General features: G+C 40.4%; 1 protein-coding gene and 1 long non-coding RNA gene across 4 annotated transcripts in view; one reads left to right on the top strand and one right to left on the bottom strand.

Moving 5' to 3' along the window:
- The window catches only part of atf7ip (activating transcription factor 7 interacting protein), a 26,105-nt gene extending 5,995 nt beyond the window's left edge, over nt 1-20,110 (bottom strand). Inside the window, exons 1-6 of one of the 3 annotated variants that reach the window (XM_077604341.1) lie at nt 19,893-20,110; nt 19,522-19,803; nt 2,085-2,558; nt 1,640-2,006; nt 327-505; nt 103-240 (exon numbers count right to left, since the gene is read on the bottom strand). In XM_077604341.1, coding sequence (XP_077460467.1) covers nt 103-240; nt 327-505; nt 1,640-2,006; nt 2,085-2,552 — 1,152 coding nt within the window. In that variant the 5' untranslated portion in view covers nt 2,553-2,558; nt 19,522-19,803; nt 19,893-20,110. Of the gene's footprint in view, nt 1-102; nt 241-326; nt 506-1,639; nt 2,007-2,084; nt 2,559-4,696; nt 4,955-16,040; nt 16,386-19,521; nt 19,804-19,892 lie in introns of those variants that run through there. The other 2 variants (XM_077604339.1, XM_077604340.1) reach the window with 2 other exon arrangements.
- On the top strand, nt 19,565-22,235 carry LOC144076960 (uncharacterized). The gene is made up of 2 exons (XR_013300835.1): nt 19,565-20,092; nt 22,002-22,235. It is a non-coding gene; the product is annotated as an uncharacterized LOC144076960 (long non-coding RNA).

Here is a 22,235-nt window from a genome sequence, read left to right as displayed (position 1 = left end):
ACTGTTGAACTTGATAAATATGAAATGAAACTATAACAAAATACGGAGGCTAAGGTGAAACGCTGAGAACACTGGTTTATTTCAATGTTTTCTTGATCTTACTTGAAGAGCACTGATGGTCGTTTGGTGTCTTGTGGCACAGTTAACCTTGTCAACTCTGCCTTTTAACTCCCGGACATCGTTTTCAAAAAGTGTCATCTGAAGGTCCTTCAAACTTTTAACCACTAATTGCTGCACGATCTACAAAGATGGAAAACAGATGCACTGTTTAGTGGAAACGGATCAATTTTTCTAAATGTGGTGAAGTAGAGCAGTTGTACACTTACCTTCTCAAGCTTGTGATGACTGCCGGCTTTTGCCGTGATTTTTAATTCCAGTTCAGCCTCCAACTCCCCTTGGTCCATCTTCAATCTTTTCCCCTCCCGTTCTACAGTCTTCCCCTCTTTGTCACAGCCCTCTGACAAAGTACGCTTGATTCCAGCACTACAATTTGTTTCTTCTGACACTGTTTGGAAGAAAAAAAAGATGTGATGTGAAGTTATACTATCAACTTGCATGTGGTATTTCACAAAACATCAATAGATACTGAGATCACCTCAAAGATAACATATATAAAGTAATTTTTTAAGTGACTGCCATATATTTTATGGCATCGATCTTTTCCAGTCAAATGGGTTATATTTTACACAATTGTTTTAAAAGAAAACACCCATAAACATGTTTTGTTCCATGAGTACAATGCAAGAGATTATAGTATTCTTCATATTTCAAATGCAGACATTTTTTAATCTTGTGATGTGATTGGAGTTGGATGGCAATGTATTGTTCATATTAAATGATTAAGGAAACAAACATGACAGCATAAACCAAACTAGTCAACTCTAGTCCTAGTGATATCTAAGAGCAATGGCTGGAGCGTTGCATTTTTCCTGTGATTTTTTTGCGTTCGTCAGTGCAGAATTAAGGGAAAAACAATGGGTCCAAAAATAGCAGGTGCAATGAAGGGTAATGCAAAGAAAAGGTGTATGATGACAATCGCTATTAAGCACGAAATAATCCAAAAACATGACTGATGTACACAGCTGGCTCCCCAATATGAGAGGAGCAGCTGGCTCGCCAATAAGAGAGGAGCACCCGGACAAGTTGGCAAGTGGCCGTGCGCTATCCTATTGTGAGGACGTGTGCGTCATTTTTGTAATATTTTGAAGGGGATACAAAAAACCAAACATCATTAAATAGGTTCCTTTTAAAAACTCCAGCTAAATGTGAAGGTGGAAGCGAGGCAAAAAGAGCCAAGCCGACCAGAAGAAGAAAAGTAAAAAAAAAAAAAAAAAATCTAAATTAGAATTAACTTTAGTGTAAGGTAAGATTATGATTTATGTGTCTGTATCGTAATCTAAGTTCATTTAAGTTAAATTTATGTTATGTTACGAGCGCATTCTCTCTCTCTCGCGCGCGCACATGCGCGGGCTCTCTCCTCTCCGCGCACTCAGCGTTGTACCGAATGTCTCATTTTAGTATTTACCGTGACCATGCATGTATTTGGAATGTGGGGGGAAACCGAAGTACCCGGAGAAAACCCACGCAGCCCGGGGGAGAACATGCAACTGAGCTGGATTTGACAGCCAGTTAGACTTACCTGTATTTGAAGGTGGAGTGGATGAAGGGCGCAATGGCTTGGAAGGCTGCTTGGTGTCTATTTTTTCTTCTTGAGACATTTGAACAATGGTATCATGCACCTTGTCTTGTATTAGCAAGATTTTTTTAGGCTCTTCTTTGTCGGACCCTTCCACAAGTTCCTTTCCCAGTTCTGTATCACCCGAGGAAGAGGGTGGAGGAGTTGGGGAATTGGAAGTAGAAGACTTTATTTGGGCAGTGTCCTTGGATTTTGTAGTGTTTGTTTCCATAGGGGCAGTGCCAGTAGATACGGGAGGCAAAGAAGCGGATTCTTCATGAGGATCCTTGACTGAATTGTTACCTTTGTCCTCTGTTGCAGTTTGGTCCTCCTGAAAGAAGACATATAAAGTCAGTCCTTTTTAAAGTTCAATAACTTTAAGCAGCTCAACATTGATTCAGTTCTTTACCTCAGTTTTGTCTTTGGATTCCGTCGCTGCTGGTTCAGAGATGTCCTTGGGTGAGGATGAAGGAAATGTAGTCTTTTCCTCCTCCCTTTTCTCTTCAAAATGTATAGATCGGAATGGTGACGAAGGGTCTGAAGGGGATTCATCCCTTTCTTTTGGACTTTGTGACGGTACTGGCGAAGGGGACAAATTGAGCGAGAGGAACGGAGCGGGCGAGCTTTGGGAGGTGAGAGAAGCCGGCGATGTAGCATTGGGGGAGTTTGAGTCCTGTTGGCTGTTTTGCTCGGAATCCCTTTGTCCATCCTCTCTGTGCGAGCCATTCATTAGGGGCGGCGGAGATGGTTCAGACGCACTCGATGCAGCTGTCAACAGAGTGCTGTGAAGAGTTTCCAGCTGCTGCCGATCACTGATCTTCATGGTTTTCCGAGCACGGAAGATCTTCTTCTTCTCTTCAGTTACAACAACTTCCATTGTTGCCTGTGGAGTGACAAAGTAATATTAGAGGGCATAATAAGGTTTTCAGGGTTAAATAGCCCAATTGACTTAAGGGGGGGGTCACTTCATAATCGTTCACCTTGTCGACTGTTTGGTGACAGAAATCTCTGCGTAGCAATGTAGTAGTTGCAGCGTTTAAAATGAAACACTAGAGGGACCTCTAGAACCCTGTGAACACCCCAGTTGTCCCTTTCTAGAAAGTCCTTACCAGATGCGTATACCCAAATAACCAACTGTTCGTTTGGCTTTTTCTATCCTTTTTTTAAACAATTCATTTAGATATTTTTGAGTAACGCTTTATTTTATAACACAAAATAGTTATATATTTTCCGTGGAACTTGTCCACAGTTACGGCTTAGCTCGGTGAGCCAGAAAGAAGAGCTTTTATCTTTTCCCACAATTCATCCCTGCTCCAAATCAAAATTTTGGTTTGATCTCTTATTTCTATGTTTACCTTTGGCCTGCCATCTGATAAACACAAACGACACTGGAAGCGAACAACAAGCAGCAGAACCCCAGTCTTCTTCCCTTCCCCCCACATTCCTATTGGCTCAATACTCAGCCAATCGGAACATATGAATCGAGGCCAGTCTCGGGAGCAGTACAGAGGTTATGCAAAACATGGAAGATTTCCCGTAGTCTAGAACATTGTCTTTGGAGCTCCTTCCGAATTTGTAAAAGTACAAAATTTTATGAGCCTTGAATTTGCACACAGCATGCTTCATGAGTTTTAAGGTGAATTATATCGTTGTAAGGGAAAATATAAACTCAATACCAACCAAGTAATAACCACATAAATTATGGGGGGAAAATGGTAACAATAAATATCCGATTTTGAACCACATTATATGAGGATACTTGTTTTTCCCGGTAAGTTAGCTTCACTTCTCTAGCTGTAAAGGCTTTGTTTGTATTTTTGATTCAGATGTTGTAGTGGTTCACTCGCTTGACTTCAGGGCAGGCAAGTGCAGGATTAATTCCCGCTCGGTGGCGGTATGGTTGTGAGTGCGATTGGTCTTCTGTCTCTCTGTGTGCCCTACAGAGCTGGCTGGCGACCAGTCTAGGGTGTAGTCTGCCTTTGGCCCAAAGTCAGCTGAGATAGGCTCCAGCTACCCCCACAACCTTTACAAGGATGCACGTTAGATGAAATTGTTGTGCATTTGCACGTTACGGAAGATGAATGAATAATTACTTCGTCAGATGAGATTTTTGTGCAGTTGCACAACAATATTCAATAGGTCAAAGTATTTCTCAAGTGATTAAACTAAAATATCAAGGAAGCTCCAGCAAACAATTAAATAAAGGATAAAGAAGTAAGAAGCGGTGCAAACAAGATGCATGATTACCGCAACATTCTAACGCCGGCGCACTCTGCGCAGAGCTCGATATACCCCTCCCCCACCCAGCGGCTTCATTTTCTGCGACAGGATTCAGTGCAGTAACTCAAAATGGCCGTTAGCTCTGCTGTTTGCTGCTCTCCTACTAGCTAGCTGAAGGAGGCTCTGTGTCGGAGACATCAGGTTGCAGCATCGCTGTTCGGTAACATTTAGGGGCCTTAAGAATCTAACATTAATTTAACATAGCCTGCAACCATATTTTATTTCAAGTTAATGGAACACTACAAGACTAGGGCTGAGCGCGACAAAACATAGATGCACATTATGGTTATCGTTTGACAAAATTATCAAAATTCACTGACCAAGATAACCAGACATGATTGTAAACTGAACATAACCCTTAATAACTATACAAAACTCAAAACTTGGTATTTAAAACTACTGGCACAAATCAAAATCACTTCCTGTGACAATTAACAGAACCTGTCAATATCCTGGTAAATGTCAGCATCTGAATACACCCAAAAAGTAGCGAGGTATTCTGTTTCAGAGGAAGACCGTTTTAAAGCACAAAGCGCAGACAAGAATAAATACGTTTCCACAAGCAGTTTGGTTAGCTAACATGCTACATAAAAGCCACAACATATTCAAATTGTTGGCCATTTTGAAATCATGACCTTGACACAATTATTAGAACCAACTGACAAGAGTGTAAGGACTAACTAATTACTAAAACAATATATATCATGAACACCTGAATGCCTAAAAGTCAAAGAATTTAACCTTGAGCAGGATGTTTAAGATTGAAGCTTTTGTTGCTTTGTAACTGTGGGGGAAGGGAAATGGTACAGCAGCTGAACTTATAAGGAAGGAGGAGGAGGAGCTATTTTCGGACAAGCCCATTTTGTTATGGGAAGGGGTGAATCATGTGATAGGGTGCGTGCTACATTACATTTGAATATTTTTCAATACATGCACTCTTACTAAAGCAGGTCGACCAATCCTGTCACCACTTTGAAAGAAGTCTGACTAATAGTCTGGTATGTTACAGTGAATGTGTGCCTTGCGATCGGCTGGCCACCGATTCAGGATGTTCCCCGCCTCTGGCCCTGCCAGAGTCAGCTAGGATAGGCTCCAGCACCCCCCCTCCCCCACACACCTCCCCCCGCCTCTGGCCCCCAGAGTCAGCTGGGATCGGCTCCAGCACCCCCCACACCTCCCCCGCACCATAATGAGGATAAAGCGGTTCAGAAAATGAGATGAGAAAGCAAATGGTTGTGAAACTAAAGACCTCCAACTAAAATCAAAAGTGATATGCACATGTATGAATAGATTTTAATTCGAAATTAATGTTAAATATGCTTAACTACACAGAACGGTCCGTCTATATCATGTAAGTAAATGAGGCCTTTGAGGCTAGTGGGGGAAGGGAAAGTCTGTGCAGGATCATAGGAAAACAGGCAGGAGGAGGAGCTCTTCAAGGACTAGTCCATCTCGTTCCAAGACCGGGGTGTGTCTTGGAACAAAGTGTGTGACCTGAGCTAACGATCAATGAGTTAATACTAAACGAGTTTTAGGCTTTCAATATTTAGAAATCCAATTACAAATTTAAACAATACATACAATAACACAATTACCTTCGATTACATAAAGAGTCAAACTATATAAAGTGTCAATTATTTTTGTATATACTTATCTCAAAATCTGATATTTATAGTGTGCTACGGGACGGTGTAGTGGTTGTCAAAATCTACTGTAGCTAGCAGTGCAGACAGACAGAACAGGAGTAAATTGCACAAGCAGTTGCCAGGCAACACCCTTCCCCCAACTCTAGCACAGACTAGTACACCATGTGGAAAACTACAGCCAGTACGGATGAGACCATTTGGAAAGAGGGCAGGGGGGTAGTCCTTTGTCAAAGAAAAAACTAAATACAAATCAGAGATGATATAATTTAGGTATGAATGTGAATGAAGTTGATATACTGAAAATATAGATGAAAAATTATTTGCGAAAATAACACCGACCAAAAGGAAAGGAAAATAAGGGGAGGAGCCTATTCCAGACCATACCAAAAACTTTTTAAAAATTAAACAAAACCAAAAGAAAACCAGCACAAATGACTACTCAAGCCAAGAAACCATTAAAATTGGTTCAAAATAGATGAGGGTTTAAAATTATATATAGAGGCAAAGCACAGAGAGCTATAAATGAGACAATCCATTGCAGCAGCAAAACTGCTCCCATGCCACACAATTATGCCCCCTCCCCCTCTTACGGCCCCCTTTCGTTGTTTCATATGAAAAAAAAAAACACTGTGTTCACAAAAGTAAGCAATCTCACTAATGGGAAAAACATTGCCTTAGAAAAAGTAAATATTTAGCGGATTTCCAATTCTTGGTTACGACAGATGTATGGAAACAAGCTGAACAAACACTTGTTCAAAAACAGGAGGGATCCCAAAAGTTTGCATTCATAAATAGGCATTTTGTCAAATCAACACAAAATCACTACATGAAAACGTAGCTAATCGTATCCTTGCGCTGTACAACAGCAGAGCAGAGCCCCTCGCTATGAGAGCAGACGGAGCAGTTGTTGATCGGGCTGAACCATGCAAGAACAGGGGTGGTCCTTGAAAACAAGGAGCTGCAGAAGGACGACTGGGACCAATGTTTAAAATTGACTTTAAACACACTACATAATTTCTTATTTTATATTTTGTACTGTTGTTTTAGAAATAATTTTTTGACTCGATCTTTTCTAAAAAATAAAAAACATGCATCTATGCATTTGGTAAATAAATGTAAGATCAAGTGTGATATTCACAAATTAACTTTATTTTCTAAGGCCAGCCTGTCTTGGAAATCCATGAAGCACAGAAAAACCGAACAAACAGCATGTCGTTCTTTGCCCATCCCCCACCCTGTGATAGTGCAGAAACACAAAATGGCCACCAGTTCTCTTGCGAGCAGCAGGCTCTGCTGAGACATGAGTGGATCTTAAAACAGACTCCGCCTACCACCCAGAAAGGAAAAAACAATAAGGAAAAGGAATGTTTAACAGCAGAAAACTGCATTCTCATGTATAGAACTGCATGGAAAAAAAGCGTGTAAACAAAAAAATAATAATTTCCAGTGTCTGTGGTGTTGCTATGAAACTAGGTTACATGATCACTGTTAACCATTTACCTATCAGCGGTCCGGAAAATGAAGCGCACACACAAAATTAAAAATCTTACCCTATTTCTTAAAATATTGTTTTAACTATATTTACTTGTGCAGTAAAATCAAAAGGCAAGTCAGGGAGAGCTCGGAGTCTGCATTCCAATAAAACTGCGCACAGCGCATACTGTTCCCCTTCCCCCAACCTCACTTTGGCTCATCTGGATTTACTGAAATTTAAAATGGCCACCAGGTCTGCTGGTGTGCTGATAACCAGATACATGCCTTGCGTTACAAAACTATTTTTGTTGCACGATTCTGAAAATGCATAGCTATTGAATACCCATAAAGGATGTTGAATGTTGCCAAAAAGCAAATTTTGCTATTTTGACATTAATGTTTCTTCACTGGCTCAGCAGTTTTTAAATGTTATCCGATAAATTCAAAATTCAACGCGGAAGTGCGTGAACGTATCTCCAGTGCGCAAAGAACCTTTTTCATTTGTATCATTAAATATCTCGTGCATCCATTATTGAATATTGTTGGTGAAAAGCGAAATACTTCTATTGAGGGAGGTGCAAGGAAGAGGCAAGCCATTTCATTTGAAATGAGTGGCAATAATAACGAAGCTTGATGCGCGTCAGAAAGTGGTGAGCGTTGCACGTGAATACAACTTGAATCGTTCGACCATCAGTACCATTTATAAACATAAAGATCGAGCAGCAGGACCCAAATATTGAACGTTGCACAAAGTTTGCAAATCAATTGAATGATGCCATACAGTGCTACCGCATCATTTATGATGAAAAAAAGAAAACTGCAATCGTCATTAGATAGCTTCTTTCGGCCAGTTTCTAGTAAATCTCTCTCTCTCTAATGTATGTATACAGTACTGTATGTATTCTCTCCATTTTATTAAATGTTTTTTTCAGTACAAACCAGTGTGTGTTACTTATACAAGCCTTAAACATACAAATGCACTTATATAAACCTTCAATATACTTATATAGGCCTTAAACATAAATTATAATACAAAATATAGCACTGAGCAAGTTATGAACAAATTCAACTTATGAACAATCACTCGGAACCTAACTCGTTCGTAAGTAGGGGAGTGTCTGTACATCTGAATAACAGCAGTTACAGTGGCGTCTCTACTTATGAACATCTCTACTTACATAAGATTCAGGATACGAAAAGCCTCAATAGTAGGATTTTGGACTCTAAATAAGAGGTAGTATTCGCAACCGTCGATGATGAAAACCTATCATTCAACATGACAGCAGATGAGGACAATGCACGACGTCTTCAAGATTCTTTGTAAATAGTCCCCCAAAAAAGTCAAAGTCACACTGCAAACCTCACATTCCTGGTGGCAGTTTGAGCTTTTTTGGTGAAGGGCTAGCTCTACTTGTGTTGGTGGGAGTAGGTTTTTAGCTGTGTTCGTCAAAGTAGCTAGCGGCCTACAAGTGCCTTCCAGGAAGGTCATTGGCACAGACAATGGCTTCAAAAGCGAACATCTTCACATGACACATCTGCCAAGATACCCAGTTTTCGTGGCTGTCTGGGCTCAAATGTTCATTGCAAAGACAATTTGACTTTGACAGTCCTCGCCACTTGTCAGGCGTCCCCTGGACAAAATGCTTCCATGCGTATCTTCAAAAAAAAATGTACAATATTCTCAAAGAAAGCTCAGACGATTTGGATCAGCCATAAAATACACGTTTATCATTGTCGGAGGAGGCGTAGAACATTTGTGCTCTGTTGGACGAAGCCATTCAACTAGACCACGGCTGCCCAGACTGGTCCTCAAAGGCAACTTGCATTCTGGAGTTGAAAAAGTCAATATCATGTAATCTCAAATTGTAGCAAAACTATACTTTAGTTTATTCCAGAGTAATTTTCCCCAGGCGAATGGAAGGTACAATTTTGCTCAGAATAGGGCCTTTTAAAAAAAAAGTTGAACTTCACACAAAAACAGCACAAATAACGCAAAAATTCGCCCTCCAAAAGCACCGCCTCCTAGCTTGCCGAAAAAGGAGTATACATACTTTGTTCTTGTTTTTCACAGGCTGAGTAGAAGGAAAAGTGGGGGGTTGGGATGGAAGCGTCATTTTTCAGTGAGCGTGTGTCGAGTATTTCTTAGCGTTATGCTACCGTGTAACTTATTTTGGATGTAAATAAAATAGAGAATGTACTTTGGTCCATAACGCACACAAGTCTGAGTCAATTTATGTAACCAAGATCGCAACGAGCAAAGAAAATACTTTTTTTAATCAAAAAGAGTAAATATGTATGCGTTGTTGTTGCTGTTGAACATTTTATATGATGAGTACTTTTAAAATAGCCATGTTTGAAAGTTTTACAGTTGTACTATGGCTAGCACCAATCAGTTGCGTCTGAAACCAGGAGTCAGACACAGCGGCAACACCCCTCCCCCACACTAACAGTGTGCCTGCTCCAGTTGGAAGTTTTTACAGCCAAGCCCGGACTGAACCATTGCAGCAGAAAGGGGGTTTCAACAAACAGTCCAAAAGCAGGGACATGTTCATCTTAAGAAAATCCATATTAATGAATTTTGGTTCACAGTGTTGTTTCTATTTCCCTTTGCTCGCTTCTGAGCGTGAGCGATTTCTTTTGATGGATGCTAGCGCTCATCTGTTCAGCTATGAATGTGGCCCAGCTCCCAATTATATTTTTTTAATCAAAGAATATTATGTGGTACAGTAGAATCCATCAGAATCTATGTTCAAGGGCCATCAAAAGTGAACATGAGCAGTAGAAACTGCAGTCCTTTCAGGATCCAGGATTTAGAACAGTGGTAATCGTGCGAGCAACACGACACTTCCCCTCCCCCATTCCCTGTTTCCCCTTTATTCAATTGCAGTCGACATAAGGTTTCAAAATGGCTCCTCCTGCTCACGTAGTTACTGCAGTAAAACTGCTACGTCTAGCACCACAGGTTATGCTTAGCAAGGGCTCCAGGTGCCTCTTCTTTAAAAACAATTTGTTTTTAAATTATTCCTGCTTGTGAAATCTGAAATTCTATGTCTACTTGACAAAAGATCTTTTATGTAATGTACCAGAACTTTTTTGTAGCGTACCAAAAACATTTTAATGTAGTGTACTGAAACTACCAATTTAAGTTAGCTAGAGTAGTTTAAAACAATGTAACAATGTATATATATATTGAATGCCTTTAATACTTTTACAGATTAGAATTATAGATGAGCACTTAGTAGTTTCCACATAAATGTACAAAACATAAGATTTTACTCAAGTAATCTTAAAATTAAGGCAATACATATTATGGAAAAAAAACACTCTTTTACCTTGCCAAACCACCAAAATAAATGCGCAACTTGGGTCTATCACTAGATTACCAATTCAAAATAGTTTTGTAATCTGTCCTAAAGATATCGGATTTTTCCAAGAGCTTTAAAGAATATCGAGTATTTCCAAATCACATTAAAACGAATGGTTGCAGCATCCAGAGCTATGTACGAAGCAGAAGTTCTTTAAATAACAAAGACCGAAAGACTTCGCTTTTATCCTGTGATATAATCTTGGGACATGCAACCCTAAAGACTCCACCTCTTTTTGTTTTTTTAATAGCACTCAGCCCATCTCATGAAGCTAAGCAACCCATTCTTATTTATTTTCAGGTAAATTCAAGTAGGGGGTGGTCTTATGTTGCAAGGTTTTCTGGTCATGGAAATCTGATCTCTTTGAAGACTACACGAGAATCGTCAAAGCTCCCGCAATAGGATTTAGGATGTCACTGGTGCCCATTTCTTCCAAACATGATAAAATTAATAACACCATAAAGGCAGAATGACAATGCCTAGTATTGTTTGTCTGAAGGAATGACACAAAATTTTAGCTGTGGTTTTATAACACAGTATGGAACATCCTAACAACAATCGAAGGAGCTATTATGGTCCCTCTAGCCACAGTCGTGCTGTTGTTTACGAACAACATGGAAAATTACGTTTAGGAAATGAATTCAGAAACCCACAGACTTGAGACGCCACATCAGTTAGCATGGTAAAGGATAAATCGAACATATTAGGAAAATGCCCTATCGTTGCAAATCCCCATCATTGGATTGTTCAGTGGGGGGCCGTAGGGGCTGCAGGAGAAGCTTCTGCGGTTTTCAGTGGACAAGGAATTGTGACTGCTGTTTCTTTTGTGTACAAGAACATGACACTGTCAAAACGATTGCCAAATTCGATGGCTCTGACCATGTTGTCACCAATCTCCTGGACCCATTGTTGCAGACTGCCATATTGAAGATCTGCACATTTCTCAAAGTAAGAACATGTTCTTCATCCTCTTGATTGTCCACTGCTTCTTCACTCCCCAAATGCATCATTCCGATGGGATCCTCATCAGTTGGGGGGGTTGAGTGTCACTTGAGCAGCCCTTACTTCCAAAACCATGAGGCTAACCAGCGACACTGGTACTAGGCTGGGGTTCATCTTCAACGTCTTCGTCAGGAGCTAAGCTATCATATAAGGTCTTGGCTTTGGTTCTAATAATGGTATCCAGAGGTATCTTCTCCCTACAGTCCGAGATCCAGACCGATAGTGTATTCTCCATCTTAACGATGATTTTATTTCTAGTGGTTGCCACTCGCTTGGTGTCCTTGGAAAAGATATCATTGCCGTTTTTGGAATGTTCGCTTCTTCTTTCTTTATGTAACGCACAGTAGATTCATCCATGCCGTAATGGCCTATTGCACGGGCATAATTATTGCCCACCTTCGGCATATGTAGCGTATCTTTTTCAGTCACTGTCATCATTTTTCATTTTTTCTTGGTCTTATTTCATGGCTTGGATTACTCAGGTGCTTAGAAGGCATTTTCAACGACGATTCAAAATCCAAACAAAGCCGCCAGAATAGGTTCGGCATAGTCTTTATAATAAGGTAATGTGGGCGATGCGAAATGTAATCCAAAGAAAACAGATCAAGGCAAGACAATGTCCTTCAGTATTATTCGGCGCGGCATTCTTCTACAGAGAACTATCCCTTCTTCGGCGCTGAGTGCCACCTAAGTCGCCGAAGAAGCGGTGCCCTGACTTCTGCCATTGTACTGAAGCCGTGAAAATGACACTTGAGTCTTTCACCAGCAAGAGCATTGAAGATGAAACATGACTGGGTCTTTCGGCATGACAATGATCCCAAAGACCGCAGTGGACAACGAAGGAGTTGCTTCGTGAATAGCATTTTTAAGATCTTTGAGTGCCTTAGCCAGCTCTAGATCTCAACCCCATAAAAAATCTTAAGAGGGAGTTGAAAGTCACTGTTGCCCAGTGGCAGCCCCAGCTATTCATTCTAAAGTTGGCATATCTGGATGATCAACACTGAAACATTTACAACACTAATTCATGAATCATATTTTTAAAGCATTATTTTCTTTCTATGCGTTTTATATTACTTGAACACATTCTGCATAACAAATATTGCACTGCTGTGAATTCTTCAAATCATCCACCTTGACAGTTATCACTACATTGAAGCTTGTCTCAAATAAACCCTGGTAAGATGGATGAGACATGTTAAGCCTTCTAGAGGCAGTTGTAGATTTGTAACAATGGCATCCAAACCACCTACCTTGTATAATAGAAATTCAGAATGCCAAAAGTCAGTTGAACCTAATAGTCCATAGTTTGCAATAAAGTGGACGTGGATGAAACCTTTCTTTTAGTTTGCGTGCATTTTCTGTAAACTGCTGAGTAAAACGATCTTGTAGACCTCAAGTTCAGTGTGCTCCTTCCTACCATCATAGTCACATCATCAATAAAGACTGGTCAGCCCATTCCAGAAGCAGCCATGCAAGCCCAAGCCATGCCATTACTTCTACTGAGCTTCAGCTATGAGTTTGTGTGTTTTGGATCATGAAGAGATCTTTTCTTTCTCCATACTTTAGCTTTTAGACTTTTGTAAAGGTCAATTCGAATGTGTTGTGGGCCACCTGGGCACTTTGATATAAAATCCAAGCTGGCCTTCTGATTCTTTTAGCTGAGGAGTGGTTTCCATTCTTTGTTATAATCTGTATATTTAACTCTGTCTTCTTCCAACAGTGAAACTGTGATAACTTTCTTCTTCTGTGTCGGTTGGCAGTCATCTATAGCTTTACAGATCTCCAATGTGTCTGCCATCAACTATTTTGATACCTTAAGCCGATCAGGAGGTGATCCTGTTCCTTTGAAATGGTTGATGGATGTTGACCTTGGTAGATGATCCTCTTCCTTTCAAGTGGTTGGTGGATGTTAAACCTTGGCTGGTGTTCCTGTTCCTTAGAAGTGGTTGGTGGATGTTGACCTTTGACCTTGGCAGGTGTTCCTTTGAAATGGATGATGGATGTTGACCTTGGCAGGTGATCCTATGAATTGGTTGATGGATGTTGACCTTGGCAGGTATTCCTGTTCCTTTGAAGTGGTTGATGGGTGCTAACCTTTGACCGTTGGTGTTCTTGTTCCTTTGAAGTGGTTGATGGATTCCGTTCCTTTAAAGTGGTTGGTGGATGTTAAACTTTGGCCGATGTTCCCGTTCCTTTGAAGTGGTTGGTGAAGTTAAACCTTGGCCGGTGTTCCGGTTCCTTTGAAGTGGTTGATGGATGTTGACCTTTGACCTTGGCAGGTGTTTCCTTGAAATGGATGATGGCTGTTGACCTTGGACCTTGTTCCTTTGAAATAGTTGATGGATGTTGACCCTGGCAGGTATTCCTGTTTGTTTTAAGTGCTTGATGGATGCTGACCTTTCACCGTTGTAGGCGTTCCTTTTCCTTTGAAGTGGTTAATTGACCTTTGAATTTTGGCAAGTGTTCCCCTTTTTATGTGAGTGGTTCCCCCTCTGCAGGTGTTCTCCAAGAGATGTCCTTTTATCTTGTGGTTCCTCGGTTTGCACCTCTGCAGGTGCCTACCAAGGGGTGACCTTTGATCTTGGTAGGTTGTGGTTAGACTGACAGGGGGAGGATGGATGGGTGGAATTCTTCCCACGGACATGCCCAGGCAGATCCCAGAAGTCAGGATGTGGCCCAACATGTATCCCTTGGAAAACAGCTGTGGAGGTTCAAACCAGGGAACTACCTACATCAAAAGGACGCCCCCTTGGCAAAACATCTGCAGAGGTCAAAACCTTGGGCACCACCCATATAAAAGAAATTGAACACCTGTCAAGGTCAAGTCAAAGGTTACCATCCATCGACCACTTCAAAGAATGGGAACACATGCCAAGGTCAAGCCCAGAACAGCCCCCCGAAGAGGCCATCCATCATCTTTTCACATTCCCGTGTGACATAAACCGTCTATTATATTCTCTTACCTCAAGTGTAGCGCAAGGGACAGCCATATAGTTATCCTGCAAGCACTGATTTGAAAATGTGCCGGAGTTCCCTAGAGTCGGGGGTGTCACTAACGCTGGCGGTGACTAGGATCCCATAGGGTGCAAGATCTAGTCCTTTTTCCGAGTAATTCTACTTTTAATTAAAAGTGGACTCCACCAGTGTCCCTTATTCTCCTCTTCAAGCCTCTGTATTTGTCCCTCATGAGTTTCCACTTTTGCTGGAACTACCAACCCCACTGTGGAAACCTTCCGCTAGAAATCCACAATTCCACGATCATAAAATTTTACGCTGATTTCAATGCCTTTGGCAGATGTCAAAAACTTAGTTTGTTTCCTATGTAGTGTTTAGTGATTGCATCATAAAGCATACAATGAATACTTGTTTCTTTCAAGATGGCAGTATTTTAGAACCAACTTAGAAAGTGGAGTATGTCATCACAGCATGTATCTAGATTACGTGTCAAACCGATTCCGCCGAGGGCCGCAGTGCGTCCTGGTCTTTGTTCCAACCGATCCAGTGCCGACATTTTAACCAATCAGGTGTCTTCTAAAATAAGTAGCACCTGACTTTAATTAACTGATTACACTTGCAAAAGGTATCCTCTTGTTGAGTTGGAATGAAAACCTGCACCCACTGCGGCCCTTTGAGGACCGGTTTGACACCCCTGATCTAGATGAAACAAAGGTGAATATGAGGATTGAACGATCTGGCCAAAAAAAGGTCACAATTTGTTTTACACAGCAAGCGAACTAATTTCTTTACGTTATTAATTTAAGCAAAACTTGGAATGATGACAAGAGAATCTCTAATTATTGAGAGCACATGAATGGCGTCTTTCATTAGGTTAGCATTAGGCTACTGTTTCTTGTTTCGTTTTTTTGGAGGGGGGACAAATGTCAGACTAATGCAGGTCTGCATTTCCAGAACTGATCACCAAAATCCATTTTTTCGATCTACACTCAATCCGCCCAAGATGGCAGACATTACCTCTCTTGGTGCGGGTAACATTTTTTGAACGGGACTGTTACATTCATCTTTAGCCTGCTAACTAGAGGCTACTCTTTAAGCGGGGGAAACACATTTTTTGTTGGTCTGGTCGCATATAGAATAAAGGTCCAGTGTAAAAAAAAATGATATATTTTTTAACTGGTGTCTTGGTTTCTGTTACTGTAATTTTCTAACTCTTAATCGGGTCTCTCAATTTATTTAATCATTGGTAGTTATGCAATTCTGCGGAAAAAAAACGCCAGTATTTCCTATAAGTAGGCAAATTAGCCGATATTTTAAACGTCCATGCTATTTAGCCAGACAAATGCGAGTATCTCTGAATGTGCTGTGTACTTGCCATGCATTGGCTACCCCTGTGCCATACGCGCGGCTATTTGAGAAACGAGCTCTATTGAATCCAGAAAGTCAAGAAGGCTTTGTCTGAGTCTCATATAAAGAAAGGAAAAAGATAGCAACAGACTGAACAGGTACAGAAGCTATAAAGCCAACGTATCGATCACCTGCAACCCCTGAAACTGTGTTTTTCCTTGGTCACATATTTTTACTAATATTTTGGAGACCAATTTCTCAAAAAAGCTCTGAGCTTTTTACTGCGATTTTACTTACGTTTCCTTGTCGAATGGTAGGTAAAGCTCCAGCCACAATGTAAGTTTGTTCGCAAAGACTCCTGTCCCCAATTAGCTCCCGAATATGGCTGCCGAAAATTAAATTAATCCATCTCTCAGGTAGAGGCTCTCCTTTAGAGTTACTTGTGGAAAAACAGTATAGTAGTTTTGGTCTCTCGAACACAGGAGGTCTCATTACCTGTGAGACATTTTAGGGACGGACTACTGAAGCCGACACCAGACTGGTTCTACCTTTGGGCACAGTACAAGAGCTTGCTGCTAAAAGTGTCCGCAAGTCCTATTGGTTAAGTTTTTCAATATAAATCCTCTTCTCTTGCATTTTCACACTATCTTTCTGGTGACTATACAGTCTTGTGAATGTTCACCATGGATACCGCGCTTCTAAAATGGCTACCACAGCCCACAATGCATTGCAATGCCCTAGGCATACAGTGTGATATAGTAAAGGTGAATGACGTTGCACACTGACGTGCAAGTTGAACAGACACTGCTTTCAATTATTAGTACATTAAAGGTAAAGAAAAATGATTCCAAAGCCTGAATGGCTTTATTGCATTTTGATTCATTTTAACCTCCTAAGATCCAGGCTTTTGTGAGGCATGCATTTTTATTTTCTCTTTGATATTTAGGCTAATTGGGACCTGATGAATGTAAAATCAAAGAATTATCTTTTTACATGATGTAGTTTCTGATAAAAATGACGTCCACAACATGAGTGGACATCAGGACAATGTTACATAGTCCAAAACATTGTAATCTCTGACAACCAAAAATGTGATGTCCACACATGTGGACGCCAGGTAATAGGAGGTTAATGGTAGACAAACATGTTCAACCTGATTTTAATGGCATGTTATGTAATATGCTTAAGGACGGGGGAAAACTGTTTGATATGAGGATGTTTAAACTGGAAAATAACATAGTTCCATAAATAGTATTCACACCATGCACAATATGAAAAATAGACATGTTTATGCCTCTGTTGTGTCCTATATATTGGCAGGGCTTGCATGGTAATGTCATTTCTATTGTTTATTGGCTGACGACAGTCACACTTGTTTTTAATTTTAATTATTCCTTGCACTTCTATGCTCTTAAACGCATGGTAGTTGCCAAACCATTCCATCTTTTCATGTACAGGGGACAAGGAATGGGACCTAATCTAAATTCATCTTAATTTTATGTTCTTCCTGTGGCATATATTTTGCCTCATTCACCCGGATGTGTAACATGAAATCGCTGAGTGGCCGTAGTCTGCAGCAACATTTGATCTATGATATTGGGTGGATGAAATGAAGTTGATTTGAAATTCCTTTTCTTTTGGTAGAATTAACCACATTTTTTTATTAATGAATTAAATTTTTAACTTCAAAACTAAGACTTTGAAGTGAAATTGGGAACTACTTGTGGACAATTGCCTTCCTTACCCCTCATGTGTCGTCATGTTGACTGCAATTCAAGATTTTGAATTGTTCTTTTATCCACTCAAAATTAATATATAGAGTAGTATTTCACAAAGGTAATACTTTTTTGGGGTAATCTGCTCTAAGAAATACAAGATAAATAAATCAGTCAAAGAAAAACAGACGGACGCTGATCAGTGTCAAATTCATCGGCCTTCAAGTATGGCTCACTTGCGCTGTGGTTTAGACACAGAACATGGAACATTGGTCGACTTAAGAATAAATTTCTACATCTACTCCAAAAAAAATTCTCAGAAAAGGGTGGGCAAAACTTGTACTAATGTCTGCCCAGCCGCTGAAATTAAGCCACACCCACATTCAAGGCCAGTGTGGTGCATGGAAAATTACTGGACTGGACCATTTCCCAACAAGAGGGGGGTGTTGAATGCAGCTGCTTGCCACTCACCTGTAACCAAAATCTGCAGCCAGATGCCGTAGGATCATGTTTAAACTAAATATATAGTACTAAAAATTATTTAACTGGATTGCATCACTTTCCAACCAAGTTTTTATACTTGAGTCAAAGTGAGTGTTGTTTTTCTGTGGGTGTGTGCTGGTGGGGGAGGGGGTATCGTTCTTTCTTACACTCACAAGGTCTAAACAAACTAATGAACTCAAAAACCTTCCCACGTTCCACTAAAAATTATTGTCTCTGCATTCTGCAGTGCATGGTTCTAACATGTTCAGTTCAAATGTATATGGTTGAAGAATCCATATGCGAGCCACCCAATACATATGGATCGACATTGAAAAGTGTGTTGTGTAGCAAGAAAATCATGTAAAATTATAGCAAATCACAGGAGTACAGATGAAAATCAAGATTACAGACAGCAACGCAATGGTGAGCGCAGTGATTCCAAATTCCAGTCAGACGCTGCTGTAATGTAATCCCCTATTCAATACTCAGCCTCTAGGGGAGTTTTCTTTTAGACGACAAGATCATTCAATGATATTTCTCACATTAATGCATAGTTTTTGGTGTAATGTCTCAAATGTTACATCATTAACTTATTGGCCACCACTGATAGCAGTAGTCGTCCAATATATTTGATTGAGGAGGGCTGGTGGCGAATGAATGAACGTTAATCAAGCCCAGTTTAAATGAATTTTATGTGTTCTAGCAACAAATTCATTTAAATTCGCAGCAAAGATGATAAAAGCTACATGGGTGGACGTCTATCATTGTCAATGGCACTGAATGACGTAAGCAATTCATTCCGATTCTGTAAGATGAAATCATTGTAAATACAATAAAAAACTAGTCCATCTTGCATAAAATGTTTTTGAAATTGTGCGTGAATGCTGAATAGGAGAACCGAAAATGTAGCAAAATGGAGACTGTATTTTAAAAAAAAGTGTCACCGTATAACTGAAATGAGTTTACATTTTTGCATTCACCGATTTTAAATGATTGAGTGCTTGGATGCAAGCAGGGAGTACGTTAGCAATCGGAATAGACAAAATGCTAACAGCTAGTATGGTTGTTGCAGTGTGGAAAAGTAATTCCAAAGCAATTGGGAAATTTTGATGTTGGAATGGTTTAAATCGGTTGAGAAATGTAAGAGATTCAGAAAAAATGTCAAATGTTTGCATCAAATTGAAAAAAATCTCAGGTGAAATCGTCGGAATGCGGTAAAGCAGCTCAGTTGATTTCCCGAATAAGCTGCCGATTTAAAAATTTTAAACATTTGAAATGATCAGAAAATTTGAAAATATTAGTAACAAACAAGTGACGCAAGTAAAAATAAATATTATGACTATTTATGCACAAAAACTGCAGCATTCTAACTCTGCGAGAACGCTAATGCTAAATTCTCGCACTCAGCGTAACATTAAAGTGTAAGACTTTCCAATTGAAAGTCTTCAATTTATGAAAAAAATGAAATGTGTGCATATGGAGAGCCAACAATTGAAAAAAATGTATTTGTTTTGCAATAAAACACGGAGAAAAAAGTGTTTGTTTAGTATGCTAGCTGCAAGAGTAATACCATCACTCACCAACTGTGGCGTCGTCAAGCGATGTTGCCGCGATTTTCCCCGATTCGCAAACCGTAAAAGAAGTCCTCCGCGCCTCTTCCTCAGGACGGGATTTTGCACCAATTGTACTTTTATAACGTCCGCTGGGCCAGGAAACAGAAAAAGCCGTCTTGCCTTTGCCAGTGCGGCGACAGCAGGGTACTGCTGGGTTGGGGTTTGGACTCGCAATCCGTCTCCAGTCCGATCTCAGTCGTCCGGTCGCCTGCGGTCGCTCCTCCTCTTTTCCGACTCACAAAAAACCGTCTGTGGCAGAGGCGGGAAGAGTGAAACAGTTATTGGAGCGCGAAAGAGAAGGCGGAGGAGTGGGAGGAGGAAAAGTGGACTCTACCAACCCGAACGTCCGGTTGTCGGTTACCAGTTTTTTCGTGTCTTCGAATTTAGGAGAAGGGAGAGCAGCCAACCGCAGGCACAACGCGAAACGGGAAGCTAGACCTAAATATCCCAAGTCAGGCGGACTCCAGTTGGAGGTAAAGTAGAAGGCGTGCTTAAAAAGTGGAAGTCCAGAGTGCACTAACAGAACGTGAACATGGCGGTAGGTGGGGCCTGGGTTTTTTTATCTGAGGGGCGGGATTAAATGGCAAGCGGGAGGAGTCAATTCCAACAACTCCAGAAGGCATTGTTCAGTCCAAACTGGATTACTGGACAATGGAGCCTTACGGTTTTTGCAAATTCAAGGTTCGATTCTTGCAGTTTGCTATCTAGGACTTAAGCGTGGACTTGAGACACTGCTTACTACCGCTATTATCTATGCAACTATTAAAAAAACTACTAAAAGTGCACATAACTGTGCCACGCTTATCATCTGAAGATCAGACTAATTTTAGGGAAAAAAAAGATTTCTATAACGTAAATCGTAGTAGTGATGTTGATCAAAAACTCGTTGGCTGCCATTGACGCCTATAGACGTCCAATCCATTTGTACCGAGAGACCTCTGTTCAAATGGTCTGTCTACTAGTGACAAACTAATTTGAATTTGCAGCAGAAAGATAGAAAAATGAGACGTCATTACCGTTTTTCATTGTCAATGGCACTCAGTGGGTTAAAAAAATACCCGAAATTGAACTAAAATAAATGCACATTAGCCACCCGATGAAGTAGTGTTTTTTCCGCCTGATTTTGGTGCGAGCAGTTTGGGTTTGATTTCCACTCAGTGGCAATGAGAGTGGTTGTCTTTCTCTCGGTTAGCCCTATGACTGACTGGCGACCAGTCTAGGGTGTAGTCTGTCTTTTGCCTGAAGACAGTTGCGTTAGGCTCCAGCAACCCCCGCAACCCTTTCAAGGATCGGCGGTATGGAAGATGAATAAATGAATAGGCCTTGGTCAGATTTGCTAAACGCGCCCTCAGAGTGAGACTGAATCTGATTGGCTAAAATCTAACTTTGCCAAACAAGCTGGTAAAGAGTGATTAAACAGCAATCGCTAACTCCAATTCATCTTCGATTTATGTTTTTACATTTCTATTTATAAAACATACACTACATGTGACTCATACCTCCCATCACTCTCTACTATCCATTTGAGTACATTAAGAAAAGCAATTTTCAAAGATATGTAAACACCTTCTCAAATGTACACCACTTTTGAAAGCAAAAACCTCTTATTGCAATCGCTTATTTCCACTCGGTTCAACGTTGTTGCTTAATTATCACCTGGAGTGTAAAGAACACCCAATTGGAGCAACCTACGCTCCACCTAATAGTATTCACCACTAACTACAAAAAAACACACTACGAATTTGTCGAGATCATCACGTGAAGTGACACGTTGTCAATTTCCTCATTCTGCTGACATCATGCAGTAGTCAGCCATTTTGAGGACTTCCCTGAAAGGTGCACTTCCCATAACGCCCACAAGGGGGTAAGTCATGCTAATGTAGCAAAAATAGCAAGACTCTTGAGTGCTCATTTTCAAAGTGGTATGCTTTAGCTGTTGTGAAAATATTTCTGAGTCAAATTTCTACCCATAGTATGAATGCTAAATCCCATTCTTGTGAGACTTCAGCTCCAAAATTTAAATGAGGAGCAAGAAATGAGTTTTTCAAGAGAACTGACAAGTCCACCAAATGTATGAGTCTGCGGAGGGTGACCAACACAGCCCAAAAGCTTATCAACTGCCCCCTACCTACCCTGTCCAGCATCTACAAATTAGAAGGGCAGAGAGCATTATAAAAGACAATATGCAACCTGCTGTCCTCTGGAAAACACTAGAAACCCATAACAGCCAAAACAAACAGACTCAAGGACAGTTTCTCCCCAAGAGCAATCACCATACTCAACTGGAGTTCTGCACCTAAGACCTAATCAAGACTTATTACAACTACTTATACTACTTATTTATTATGTTGGCCACTTATTTATCTATTACTATTTAGTGATTATTTATTTATCATTACTATATATTGATTATCTATCTGTTTGTTTGTTGTTGCATCCATACTCAGCGAGTGGTGCGCTCTCAACAAGTCGGCGCTGAACGTTTCCAAAACCATGGAACTCATCCTGGACTTCAGATGGAACAAGGCCGCTCCGCTCTGCTGACCTCACTTGGACTACTTATTTAGTTTTTTCTTATTTATTGAATATTTATTTGTCTGTTGTTGTTATTTGTACATTATGTTGTCAAAGCTTTAAATCTCATTATACTAGTATTATGACAATAAAAGCATTCAATTCAA

Source organism: Stigmatopora argus, chromosome 7, assembly GCF_051989625.1.
Source record: "Stigmatopora argus isolate UIUO_Sarg chromosome 7, RoL_Sarg_1.0, whole genome shotgun sequence".
NCBI classification, from domain to species: Eukaryota; Metazoa; Chordata; class Actinopteri; order Syngnathiformes; family Syngnathidae; genus Stigmatopora; species Stigmatopora argus.
This window is presented reverse-complemented; position numbering and strand designations above follow the sequence as displayed.